This window comes from Desmodus rotundus, chromosome 4 (genome assembly GCF_022682495.2).
Source record: "Desmodus rotundus isolate HL8 chromosome 4, HLdesRot8A.1, whole genome shotgun sequence".
NCBI lineage: Eukaryota > Metazoa > Chordata > Mammalia > Chiroptera > Phyllostomidae > Desmodus > Desmodus rotundus.
The window spans coordinates 117,646,905-117,661,187 of record NC_071390.1 but is presented as its reverse complement, the minus strand read 5'-3'; the positions used below and the strand labels follow the sequence as shown (position 1 = coordinate 117,661,187).

The following is a 14,283-nucleotide window of genomic DNA, read 5'->3' as shown; positions in this document are numbered from 1 at the left end:
CCTTTGGTTCACAGGCCAGCACTGAATCCACTGAGCCACACCAGCCAAGACTATATTCACCTTTCTTAAGCAATAGGTTTTTTAACTGTACCTGAACAATAATTAAAAAAAATAGCATTAAAATGTAATTGAAAAATAAAATAAATGATAAAAAAAATAAAAAATAAAATTCCTTCTACAAGTCCTTTTCCAAAAGATGAACAGCTTAGAGACATTACCACAGTAAAATTTAAACTGGTTTTTAAAATATCTAATTTTGTTTTTTTCATTTAAAACTAGGTATCTTACAGAGGCGTGCTATTCGAAATTGTGAAAATGCCAATCTGTTCCACCACACTAAATCTGCGTGGGTGATGAGACCAACATGGTTACACCCTGAACTAAAATCAACCTCCACGAAAGTCTATACACACCTGGGTTTTATTTCGACAGCCCCTGCATTCATACGTATGCGTCCTGGTGTTGGCGATCGCCATTATTCCACAGAGATTGCAAACGTGAACCTGATAGGGATCTGATGCCTCGAACAACCTTTCCCTTAAGAACTGGGCTGCCCCATGGGCAATCTGACAATCTCGTTCCATCTCTCCAAAACGCAGGCCACCATCACTGTTAGGGGAAAAACAACAGATTACTTTGTATTTTTCTATGTCAACACCACCTTCACTAATGGCAAAGGTAAAGAAGGATATCAGTAATGGGGAAGTAGAGTCTAATTTGTATACCCCAGCATTCTCTCTACATGGTGGGGAGAGGTGAAATCTACCAATTATTGATGTGCATTAGAAGGTCACCAGAGTAAACACATTAGATCCTCACGTACAGCATATAATTTTCCTCATAAAATACAATGAAGTACAGAGTAGAGTCTTCTGTTAATTCAAATTATTAGAATTCAACTCTATGCTCAAAAATGAATAACAAAATTTGATCTAAATAAAATAGCTTCTCCATGAATGAGTGTCCCAGGCAATCAAGCCTGCAATAATAAATGCATGCTGGCAAAAGTAGTGGGAAGAATAAGTGAACAACAACAGGTTTCCCCAGAGTGGAAGAGAAATACAACACGCCTTCAGATGGCCAGGCACGTGAATGGAGATGGCTTTCTTAACATTCTCAATACACAAAAACATAAAATCAGTTGAGTTTCTAATGTTATTACCAAAAAATAAATCATTTGTCAACTTCGAAGGATGCTAGACAACCAATTCATGAACTGGACAATAAAGGCAGAGAATGAAGCATTTATCTGCCTTTACTATGTGAACTATGCCACCAGGTAACCAGTTGATGACACCAAGTTTCTCTTCTATAAAAGTATTCTAGCTAATAAATGAAAAAGGAATAACAAAATTAAAATCTCATTGGTTTGCAATCCCTATCTAATTAAGGGCTTTAGGTAACGATCATTAATTAATAGCTGCTAAAATCAAGAGTCAACCAGGTATTGCAAGTATACAACCACCTATGGAGCATTACTGAACACAATCCCATGATCTCATCAAGGCTCTAGAAGTGACTAGCTAATCACAAGGAAAACAGGAACACACAGCCCATGAATGCGAAGATCCAGACTGCACAGGAATGCAATCTAGACAGCAAAATCTGGATGGGAGAAACCCTCCAGGATAAACAATCCAATTTCTTCAACAAAAAAACTGCAAGGAAAAAAAGTTTCAGAGCAGCCTATAGATTTAAAAAGCTTAGAGGTATCAACTCCAAAGTGTAGATCTTATTTGTATTCTGATTGAAACCAACAAATATTTTTAAAAATTATGTAAGGAATAGGTGAATTTGAACACTGCATATTTAATAATATTAAGGAGCTACTGCGGTTAGTGTTTTGGTTTTCTTTTTTAATATTCTAATCTTTTAAAGCAAAGGTTTTAAAAGTCTGTGGACCCCATGAATGTGAAAACTATTTTTACAATAATACTAACACCACATCCGCCTCTTTCACTCTGCTGACACTGCACACAGATGGTTGCAAAGTAACTGAGTAACAACTGCTGGCACCTGAGCACACATCGAGGCAGTGCAACCAAACATTACTAGCTGTCTTGTTTGCTACTGTGAGTGAAGGAGGAAACTTAAGAATTTTACTTAAATTTTACTTAAGAACGTCAGTAATGAAGCAGTAAAAACGATTAGTTTTATTAAAACTTGACCCTTGAATACCCATCTTTTTAATATTTTATGACAAAATGGGAAGTTCTCATAAAGTACTTCTGTTGAATACTGAATAGGACTGTCTAGAAGAAAAGCACTTGAACTAGCCACTTTGACCATGGAATACCTTTTCTACTTAAAAAAAAGGCTGACTCCAGTCATATTAATCCACCAATGATAACACCAAATTATAATAATTCAGACTTATATGGTGGAATATTTTCTGAAAAGGAACAATGTGAGCCTTTTACTTCCAGAAAACAATTTTAAGTATTTTCTGAAAATGATTAGAAATTTGAGTTTTCGATCAAAAATTAGAATTTGAGAAAACCTCTATCCAACACTATGGGCTTGGTGTTTCCCAATACTTCAAGACTGTTCTGATGACCTCAGTGGTGATATTCACAAATGTGAATTCTTTTTTGGTATAATGAAATATGTCAACATTTAAAAATCTGCATAACTCAGTGAACCAATATTTTCCAAATGACCAACAATGATGCTACAAAATCATGTATGCGTTAAAGATACATTGAAAGTGCAAAAACAGGTTGACAAATTTTAATATAATAAATATAAAAATTCACTTAATATGATTTCAGACCCTACATTACTACTAACCTATGAGAAACTACAAGTTGTCATTTTGGTGTAGCATCCAAAGAAATATATCCACAATTGCCTGAAAACGTTATTAAAATATTTTTCCCTCGTCCAACCACATATCCATGTACATGAGGACAATTATCCTCATGCACTTAAATATAGATTTAATTCTTCAACAAAAGCTCTTTGGGGTCCTGGAATCAAGAAATTTGAGAACCACTCTTTTATAAATATTTGATGAATTATTTACAAAAGAAATTGTATGTTTGGACTGTGCTTAAAAATAACCAGTGGTTGGTGACAATGCCTTGAGTTCATAATTACTGAAGTGGGGTGACATGAACATGGAGGTTCATTATACCATCGTCTCGATTTTTCTGTGTTTCACATTTTTCATCAAAGAACAAAAAGCTAATTAATAATAACAATGACAACAGTGCAGTTCTCTTACCGGGATCTGCCCTCCATGGGTTGTCTGTTAAGAATCTGAATAGGTCCCCTAGCACGAGAATGAATCTTGTCATCCACCATATGCTTCAAACGCTGGTAATAAGTGGGGCCAATGAAAATTTGTGATGTGATTTTTCTGCCAGTGAATCCATTGTACAGGACCTGAAACAGATTTTGAAGCACAGACTCAAAAATACTAAACAAGTTCAAAGAATGTATGTGCATATATTTTATTATTGTATTCTTATTAAAAGTCAAAACACACAAAACTAATCTATACTGTTAAAAGTCAAGAAAGTGGTTACCTTGGAGGGGGGAGGGAGTTACTGGAGGGGACACGAGAGTAGGTCTTGGCATAAAAGAGTTCTGGTAACTTAATTTTCGGGGTCTGGAGCCAGTAACACATGCAAGTTCTGTGCAACTTCCCCAAGCTCTACATTTGTGATTTATATACATATTTGAATTATATGTCATACCTCAACAAAAGGGTTAATTTCTTAAGAATGAAAGTACACACACAGAAAAAAGAATACACATAACAAATGTAAGCAACATTGGTAAATGTAAAAGCAAGCGTACCTCATTTCCTCGGAGATGGTAGCCATAATCAGATAACAGGTTAGAAATCTTCTGCACATTAACAGCGTCGTTAAAAGGAGTGGCATCACCAATTTCACCCTTGTTAGCTGACACCTTTTAAAAAAAAGTAGTCTTTAAAAGGATGCTTCCTTCATTCACCCCTTAGAAATCTGTATCAACAATATATTTGATTAAAAATCCTTTCCAGAAAAGGAAAGATTTTGAACATAAAAAATCTATTATGAAAAGCTATAATAAGGTTCACTTTATTAACACAGTATTTATAACTAATTATTAACATAGTATTTATAACTAAGTTTACCTAAAAAATAAAAACTCAACTATAACACTTGAAATAGGAAGCTATCCATAGGAACAGTTACAAAGGAGACTCCCAAATACTTCCTATGGCTCAAGAAAAACAACATTTTAATGCCCTAAAAATAAGTCATCCAACTGTTGGGCTGCAGCCATTGTACCTTAAGACACTTAAAAATAGAAAACCTCCAATGAAAAATGCACACACGACTAATAAAATTAAGCTGACAATTAATTAACCACCAATGAATTAACACTTTATCTATACAAAAAAACAAAAGTATAACCAACTTATACAGAGGTGGTTTACAATTGGTTTACAATCGTGAGTACACAAAAGTTTATTCTTGTATCATTTATTAATGATTTTATTATTTTCCATATGCACAACTATAAAACTACTTTTGCCTACCTCTGTATATGTGTAGGTTGGATGTATTAAATTTTATAAAAATTTTAACTTGGCCATAACTGCAAATTTTGGAGGGGAAAAAAGGCAGAATGCTAACCAATTTAGAAGCAGGAAAGTATCATACTAGCTTTTTCCATTAGCTTTTTCCTGGCTCAAACATGAGAAAAACCACCTATCATTCTGGAAGGAACATCAGCTTGGAACCCATATTGTTAAAGAAAACCTCCTACCTTCCCTTGAAGACATTCGATCAAGTGACCAATAGTCATACGAGAGGGGATGGCATGTGGATTTATGATGATGTCAGGGGTGATACCTTCACAGGTGAAAGGCATATCCTATAAAGAAATTTTTAAAAAGAAACTTAAACTTAAATCTCAGCTATGGAACCAGGTCCCCCCTCATCTAAGTTTTTCTATGTCCTAAATTCGGTTCAGTATAGTATGTTCATATACTTATTCAACACTAAAATTAAATGTCAAGCCTTTACCACCTTTGGACTCTAAAGTTAAAGCAAATTTTGATCTAATAAAATATTCAACAAAACTGGGTTAGGAGTGAGGGAGATTAGAAAAAAACTTACCTCTTGTCTATACTGAATACCACAAGTACCCTTCTGACCATGTCGACTGGCAAATTTGTCTCCAATCTGTGGGATTCTAACAGACCGTACCTGAATTCATACAAAAGTAAGTTAGTTAAGTCGGTCTGGTTTATTTTCTATAAACAGTGGTAAGACAAAGCTATACTCACCCTTATCTTACAAAATTTATACCCTTCCTGGTTGAGGGTCACCATAACCTGATCCACAATGCCTGTCTCACTAGTTCTGAGGAAAGTGCTGCAGTCTCTCTTGGTGTAGCGTCTATTGGTGCTCTCCAGTTCATCCTCATTTTCAGGCAAGGTGACTGTTTTGCCTATAATAACATCATCTCCTGACACACGAACCCCAGGAGCTATCAAGCCATCATCGTCCAGCTTGTCATAAATGGCATGCCTCATACCTACGAGGAAAGAGACGTGAAATTTTCTGAAACGGCACTACCACATAGGAAAGTATTTAAAATGTCACATAATCCCCCCTAAAGATTAAAAACCAAATACATAAATCAATTCCAAGTCAGAGAAGCTCACAGGAATCTATAACACACCATGACCCTATGTGCAGTAATACTAGACTGCCCTTACTCCAAATATTACAAGTTATTCTGAACGCCATAAAAAGCTCTGGACTGAGCACTGGAAAATTAGTCTCCATGTGCCGGCCGACTCTGAGTAGGTGTGTTGCCATCTTCAGATCTCCACCTTACATGAGAAAGTGCCTATGCCCTCTCACACATCCACCCACAGCCATTCTGAATTTTGTCTTATGTAATCTTAACTCTGCTGGACAGAAATTCTCTACTGCACAGAACCAGCCCAGGTAAGTGAGGAAATAGGAAGTTGCCTAGGGAACAAAACACATTTTGCTTCATGCCATACTACTGGAAGTCAAAACTGAAACAGAGATACCCTGCTTCCCTGGAACATTCCATCCATTCTACTGTATACATACTTTCTAAGTGTCTATGAAAATAATAACTACTAGAAATAAGTTTGAGGTTTTTTAGAAGATACAAAAAATGTCAGGTACCTTATCATTTATTTGGTAAATGTACACAAATACTGTGACTAGACAAATACGGTCACAGCACGATGTGAAGGAGGGAGGGAGTCCCCGTGCAAATACATAAACTAAGGGACAGGACGTACACCGCACAAGTGAGAATGAAGCTGAGGTGCATCCCATGAAATTACGTGACCTCTCTGATTTGCAAACACCCTCCTCAAAGCAGAATCTACCAGGATAGAAGAACTTGTACTAAGCCCACTCCCAGGTACAAAAACTTTTGTTAAACACACATATTTTCTTAAATATGACCTCTAAAAATGACACAAAACCATACTCCTACATAGCAGGAAAAAAAGAGGGGGAGACACAAAACCCAGAAAAATTAATTAGGAAAACCATGGTAAGTTAAGTATGAATTCCATAATTTAAATGTTGTTATCACTTACCCTGGCATGTTTCACGTGTAGGCTTCTCAAAAACTTCTTCTTGATCAAATCCTTTTTTAGACTCCTGTTCTTTGTATGATCGATAGAAAACAGACCTAAAAAACACATGGTTCTGAAGGTAACTTCTATTTTCCTCTAGTAAAAGGACTTAGAACATACCAATCATTTTTACTTAGTTGGTATTTGGGAAATAATTTAAATCATGAATTTAGGGTAAGAGTTAACTGTGTTAAGGGTCACAATTAAGTCCTCAGTGGTATTACATGGGCCACACATGTGGCATTTGACCCATAACCTTAACACAACTGAAATTATATGTGAGAACAGGAAGGACCTAATGTCACTGAGTCCACCCTCCTACCCAAAATGAGAATCCTCCCTTTACTACCCTCAGAGATGGTCACCCGGGATCTGTCCCAACAGTGCAAGTGAGAAGTCCATGCATGATATGCTAAGCTATAATGCCCGCCCTATGGTCCTAGTGCTAGCCTCTGAAACTGCACCCCCCCCCAAAAAAAATGCATCCTCTTCTAAATTCCCAAATTTTTAACCAGTCAGCATATGCCAAGGATTTGAAACTGTTTTGTTAATAAATAGCATAATAGAAAAGAAAATTGAAAAGAAAACACATTATAATTTTAACAGTTATGTATGGGTCCTAAGATTACAGGGTTATTTTTATTTCTTAGATGTTTCTATATTACCTAAATTCGAACACGCATTTGCTTTTACAAAAAAGCCTCGGGGGGGGGGGGGGGGGGGGATCAAAATATTAGCATCTGAAAATCCTGAGGTACAGGAAGCAGTGTCTTCAGCGGTTCAAGGCCGTCAACCAGGCCTTCTGCTTTCTGAGTAAGGCACTGGTTTCGCCACACTAAGCTCTACACAGGCACCCACAACAGCCTGGGCCTGCCAGAGAGCCACAAGCTTCATGAATGGAGGCAAAAGATTAAGTATCTTAACAGAAAAATTTGTTCTCAGATCGAACTTTCTCCAAGTCTGACCTTCAAAACCACCAAAAAGTTTGAATGCATATAAGTCAAACCTATTTTTAGAGAAGTGTTTTGATTAACACATTAATATTTCCATCATTTCTATATTCAACTTTTATAAATAGCTGACCTGAAAAAGCCTCGGTCTACAGCTGAACGATTCATGATGACAGAGTCCTCTTGATTGTATCCGGTGTATGACGCAATGGCCACAATTGAGTTGATACCTGTGGTGCATTGAAGAGCACACATTAAAGCATCATGTGGGAAACAAAGACAAATTGCCCTTTTCTTTTACATCAATTTTATTTCACTGTATCTGCCACAGCTTTCTTCGCCATGGCAACTCCTCCTGGAATAGCAATCCGTGAGGCAACTACTCCGATGGCTTAACAGTTAATACAAGCAAATCCTGAGAGCAGTCATTCCCAGTTATTCTTTCTTAGAACTGGTGCTTATATACACAAGTTACATCAGATTTACAAAGCACCTCCCCAAGCCAAGTTTCATGATTCTCACAGTAACCCTGTGTCATAAACAAGGCTGTATTATTATTATTATTATTCTCATTATCAGAAAGAGCTAATTAAGTAACTTATCCATGATCCCAAAGTTAAAAAGCAATGGGCTGATTTCTGACTTTAGGTTGGAACCTGGTACCACCTCTTCCCAGCTCTGTTCCTAGATCCACTTCCTATGCCACCAAAAAAGTGGTATTATATCTTCACCACTACAATCTTACTCTTTGTTGCTCCAGACCCCCCTCGCTGCAGAAACTACTTTTGATGAGACTGTAAAAAAAAAAAAATACCAAGTATTCAAGAGGGGAAAAAAAAGGTGAAATCACACTAGATTACAATACAAGAAATGACTTTTGAATGCAAGTATGGTTTCAATGAACATAATCCACATATTTGTAAATCATCAGATTTTTCCAAAAATTAAAATATACTCTAAAGCTATAGTTAACAAAACATCTTCATTTAAATATTTCAAATGTGGACTAAAAACTATGACTACAGAATATAAAGGAACCAAAATCTGGATTACTGAAGGTTTTGGTTATCTGAATTCTGAATAAATCTTTTATATCTGCTTCCTTAAACCAAAATTGAATTTTCAAAAAACCTACCCTTCATAAAAAGACACACCCTTCATTTACTCCTTTGTGAATTCAGCAGGAATATAACAGTTTAACAAGTGGAGTGTAAGTAGGGGTGGCAGTGCTGCTGGTCTGGGACACTCAGACACACTGCTCCAAGTCCCACTCACCCCCACCCAAAGGACAAACAGATCTGGAGAAAGGATGCACGCGAAGGGTAGGCCCTGCTCCCCAACAACTACATTTGCTCCTTGAAAGCTCTGACTGCTGTGCCACGGAAAGCTTTCCACCAGCTGTTTTACACACGCTGGCCCAAGGCAGCTGATTCCAGAGTCTGTTTTTAACCTGAATTCATCCCTAACATTTTAAAAAGAAATTTCACACAAAAGCTTAGGTTTCAAACTTTTCTTGAAAAATATATCTGACATCACTGGGTCTGCACATACATATCACAACCACAGATCAAGCTAAATCAGGCTAAACTCGAGAGGCAGGCAAACCTCTCTCCATTCACCAACTACTCACCAACTACTCACCAGCCCAGCCTAGTCCTGCACGAATCTGAGATAGCAGGGCTCTTTAACACGTAACATGAAATGCTTGTGCTAACTGTAAACGTGACTGCTCTCTAGGGATGAGGGATCATAGAAACAAGGCATTTGTTTTTCTGAGCACCTGCATGCGTTGGAGTATTTAGCCTGGGAGCGGAAAAAGCTAGAATGCTCTGCTTAGGGAGGAAGGAGAGTGTGAAATTCTCCAAGGGCAGGACAGTGTCAGGGGAGCTGAGCCCTTCCTGGGAAGGGCCAGAGATAAAGTCCCCAGTAGTAGACTGACAAGAAGAGATCAGCAAAGTCAGAGAGTCACTTCTCAGGTGTGCAATAAAAACTCCTCTTGAAATTTAATGATTTCCTCTAAGAACTCTTCAGTAACATCCACACTGGTCATCATCCTTTTGTGTGCATTCTGTGGGAGAGCTAGAAGAATTTTAAGTTTCACACAGCTAAGCAGCATAATGCAGGACTTTGAAGGCAGAGAGACCTGAAAAGAATTGAGAATTTGCAGAAATCTCAGGGTCTTGGGAGACATGATGTGATCCTAGGACATAAGTGACATTTGTGATACATGGAATGGGGAAGACCTCCTAGCATGTCCTCACCTTTCCATGGAGCACTGCTATGGCCCCACTCTTCTCCAGGTACGCAGCCTATAGGTGCTCAACTCGTCTTGGCCCTGTGAGGCTTTCAGCCTCTTGTGCGGCAATCCCTGGATCGCCCATGTATGCCACGTCCACTAACGCCCAGGAGGCAACCTCCTCCATCCTACAACCTTTACCCACGGTATTTTGGCAGGTACGAGAGGTCAGCTCAATTTAGCTGAAAACAGTAAACTTCTGAATTGTTTCCTTAGCTTAATAGTCCAAAATCAGGAAGCAATGTAGTAAAAAGAACACAAGAAAGGGAAAGACGGGGGGTGGTGGAGGTCAAGGCCTATATCTGGTCAAAAAGGCATAACATACACAAGAGTTTAAATTCTGGATTTATATAATTAAGTTATGTAACTCTAGGCAATAACCCTTCTGATCCTGTCTCCACATGTGTAAACAGAGATGGTATAACCACAACTGTTACTAATCAACTGACATTTATACCTCCCTTACTGCAAGGCACTAAGCCATGGCTTTTAAGTGGATTTAACCATTTAATCATCACAGAGGTACTATTATCATTCTCATTTTGCAGGTGAATAAACATCACAAAGCTTTTATGAGGTTTAGAAATTATGTGTAAAGCACCTTGGACAGTGTTTCACACACATTGAATGTTCAATAAATATTAATAACTTTGTTAAAATATCTGCCAGTTCAAGGACTATATACCTGTTAAATCACGTCAGCCAGGCTCCAAGCCTTCCTGCCACTCTGTCTTCACCCACTCCACCCACTTCAAGCCTCAGCTCAGCACTGAGGAGGCTCAAAGCCCAGACCCACTTTAAGTCAAGGTGAACTTTCGCCACAAGGACCTTTGCTCCCAGAAAGATGTCACACAAGGTAACAGTACTCTACAGAAACAGGAGTGATAGTAATCAGAAATACTTTCCTTAAGATAACCTGATCGGCCCGCTGCCCCTGGTCAGCACTCAGAAGTTAGCCACTGCCGCTGGTGTGTTACGCAGGGGTCGCGGCCAGTAATTCAGCCAGGGTGGTCAGGAGACTGGTTCCAGCAACAGACTGGGCAAAGCAAATACACTGAGGACAACAGGGGCCAGACTTCTCACTGTGAGAGGCTTCTTCACTGTGAGAAGTTCTAAGATAAACACCATGGTGTGAACTCACGATTCTTTCCTATACAGAGATAGAAAATTAGGTAAGAGGGTGTGTTTGGATATACGCGTATCTATTTTTCTTAGTGCTGTCAAGTGAGAGGGCCTAGAAGACATTCTAATAGCATGGAACATACCTAGTAACTTGCCTGAACTCTCCAAAAACGTCAACGTCATGAGAGACGAGGAAAGACTAAGGAACTGTTCCAGATTAAGAAGACTCAGAGAGACATGCAACGAAATGCAATGCACAGTCCTCAATCAGATCCTGGACCCAACAGGACACTGTGAGGACAACCGGCAAAATCTGAACCAGAGCCTACTGACTAGACGGGGATCAATGCTAACCTGCTGATTTGATGACTGTCGTATGGAGCTGTCCTTGTTTTTAAGGAGCATACACTGAGGAATTAAAGAATGATGTGGCTTCATCTCTGCAACTTATTCTCAAATGGTTCAGAAAGAGAAAGGGGAGAAATGAGGCAAATGTGGTAAAATAGAAACTAGGATATCTGGATGAAGAGTATACAGGAGTTATTTGTACTAGTCTTACAACTTTTCCTTAAGTTTGAAATATCTCAAAGTTTTTAAACAGATGGATAGACAGACAGATAACATGATTAAGGCATGAAACAGTAACAGAACTGAAAGGCATGCAGACCCTACCACCAAGCTCTCACCACTTCCCATCAGTACCAAAGGGACATTTTACTTCAAACCCAATCCTTCAGTTATCTTTATTTTCTTTTTTAGCTATGAAGAAACTAGTATCCATCCGTATGCTGAAGAAAGCATAGCACTGTAAGCATAGCCCAAAGATATGAGCACACTGTCGAAAACTTAACAGCTTTTGTTTTTCTAGACAAGAGTAACCCCTTGTGGAGGACTTTAAAAATAAATCATTCTAACCTATGAGAATCTGCTATCCAAATGTTAGGTCCCTTATTACAATTAATAATTTAAAGCCACTATTTACAAGGCACAATGTTACCCACAGTAAAAGCCAAAATTTGTTAATGATACAAGAAGACAACTGTACCAAAGAACACGCTGTCTGCTTTTACATTCAACACTCTCATACCCTTTAGACTACTCTGCACCACTCTGCCTATTGTCCAGTCTCCTTGAGAATCTCCTCCTGCCAACTGCTGATTCTCCTCATCAACTATGTCCCAAATCCCCTCTCCTGATTTCTTTTCCTAGGGACTAAAGTTCTGTCTACCTCGGGCTATAGTCTAGCTCTGAACATAACCTCAGCAATTTTATAGTCATCTACAGTTACCATTAATATATCAAAAATTGCACAGCTCTAGATTTGACCTTCTTTCAAATCATACTTGCAACTCACTACTGGAAGATAATTTCTTCCAATTAGATGTTCTGGCAGCAACTCAAAATCAATAGGTCAAAACCAGAATTTATCTGTTTTTAACCTGGGAAGGTTAATGTCATATACATTTTATTAGCCTTCCCAAGAACCCAGGAAGTGCCTTAAGCATGAAAAATCTTAAAAAATGTAGAACAAAACTGAACATACCCGCTGGCAGCTCTCTAAATCGTAGATATTCCATAGACCGTGTAGTCACAAGTGGTTTTTGAGGATAATAAAGAACATGAGCTAATGTATCCATACGAACATGAAAGTTGGTGATATAAACTCCCATAGCCTGCTTACCCATAGCAGACTGGTATGTGTTTCTAGGGGACTAGGGACAGAAATAAAAAAGCAGAATCAATAAAAATTTAATTATTTCTAAAGGAATAGACTCTACAGGTTACTATATAAATCAAAATATGATTGGTAAATTTTTTTTTTTTTCCTGAGAGAGAAGTGATAACCCTTTGGAATAATTAATTATGGCTCTTAACAGTGAAACTCAAGAATAAGCATGTTAAATTCTGATTCTTTGGAGTTCACAGGCTTTTCTTTAAAAGGCTCTTCTTTAAAAACGACACACTAATCTCTAACTTCTATTCTACTTCCCCCAATTTCTCACAAATGAGAAGTTACAGACGGCTACCAACCTGGTTATGATCAGGAAATGGAATGATAGATGCACAGACACCAAGAATCATTGACGGGTGAATCTCGCAATGTGTATACGTGGAACAATAAGCTACTTCTTTCTCCTGCAAATCATCCGGAGTCATTGCAAGCATCACTGTTTCTTCTTCTAGAGTATCAATATATTCTACTACCCCACTGGCCACAAGATCCTGCCAACTAAAAAAGAAGAATTCTTTTAGTTTCCTTATTTTCTGAACTCTTTTAACTAATCATTCTACCTAATAGAGAGTATTCCTATACCTATATTTACTCATATAGAAAGAGTTCCAAAATAGGCATATTACTGTTAACAGTGAAAAAAAGCAAGTTACTAGACATTATTATTACTAGTTTTGTTTTACCCTGAAGAAAGGAATATATTTGTGAGGGTAAGGGGTAGGTATATAATACACAGATTAAGGTCTAGAGGAATACATACCCAATGGTTAACAGTACTTACTTTTGAAGACGAGAGTATGAATTAGGGGCTTTTATTACACATACTGTTTGGGTTTTTTTACAATAAAATTATATACACTCATATATTACTAAAAATAAATTTTAAAGCAGGTCCATCTTTTTATTTAATTTATTTATATATTGTTCATATTATATGTTATTTGTAATATTTGTTACTTATTATTTTTACTAGACTTTAACGAATCACAAAGACTTTGACGCTTAAACAAAACTTGTGAAGTCCCTTACTTGGTAACAAAACTTTAAAAAAAACAAGTGTGACTGCTGATGAGTACAGTTTCTTTTTTGGGCGATGAAAATGTTCCGGTGTTAGATGGTGGTGATGGTTACACAATCTTGTGAATATACTAAAAACCACTGCACTGTATACTTTAAAATCATTAACTTTACGGTTTGTGAATTATAGCTCAATTCGTTCTCACTGCGTGTACTCACCTGTAGTTGTTATATTCTCTCTCTTTCAATTGATCGATATGTCTCTTCTTCAACAGTAGCTTCTGTTTTTCCACAATCAGGAGAGGCCTACAAATACGACCTGCATCTGTATAGATCCGAATCTCCCTCTCTCGAATATCTCTGATCATAGAAACCTAGATATAAAAAAAAAAAAAAAAACCTCACGGACTTTTATTTTCTCTGTATCATCAAGGTTTAGCTAAAAATACAATAAAATTCCTAATGAATTTGTGGAGCACCCAATTATCAAACAAAATGGACAAATTTTAGTTTATCATTGGTTAATATACTAAAA

General features: G+C 37.5%; 1 protein-coding gene across 1 annotated transcript in view; it reads right to left on the bottom strand.

Annotated features, from left to right (window-relative positions):
• POLR2B (RNA polymerase II subunit B) overlaps positions 1 to 14,283 on the bottom strand; it is a 42,952-nt gene that overhangs the window by 615 nt on the left and 28,054 nt on the right. The window contains exons 14-24 of the mRNA XM_024579802.4: positions 13,968 to 14,122; positions 13,031 to 13,229; positions 12,543 to 12,711; positions 7,715 to 7,811; positions 6,593 to 6,687; positions 5,288 to 5,538; positions 5,118 to 5,207; positions 4,765 to 4,872; positions 3,805 to 3,918; positions 3,227 to 3,387; positions 414 to 609 (exon numbers count right to left, since the gene is read on the bottom strand). Coding sequence (XP_024435570.1) covers positions 414 to 609; positions 3,227 to 3,387; positions 3,805 to 3,918; positions 4,765 to 4,872; positions 5,118 to 5,207; positions 5,288 to 5,538; positions 6,593 to 6,687; positions 7,715 to 7,811; positions 12,543 to 12,711; positions 13,031 to 13,229; positions 13,968 to 14,122 — 1,635 coding nt within the window. The remainder of the gene's footprint in view (positions 1 to 413; positions 610 to 3,226; positions 3,388 to 3,804; positions 3,919 to 4,764; positions 4,873 to 5,117; positions 5,208 to 5,287; positions 5,539 to 6,592; positions 6,688 to 7,714; positions 7,812 to 12,542; positions 12,712 to 13,030; positions 13,230 to 13,967; positions 14,123 to 14,283) is intronic.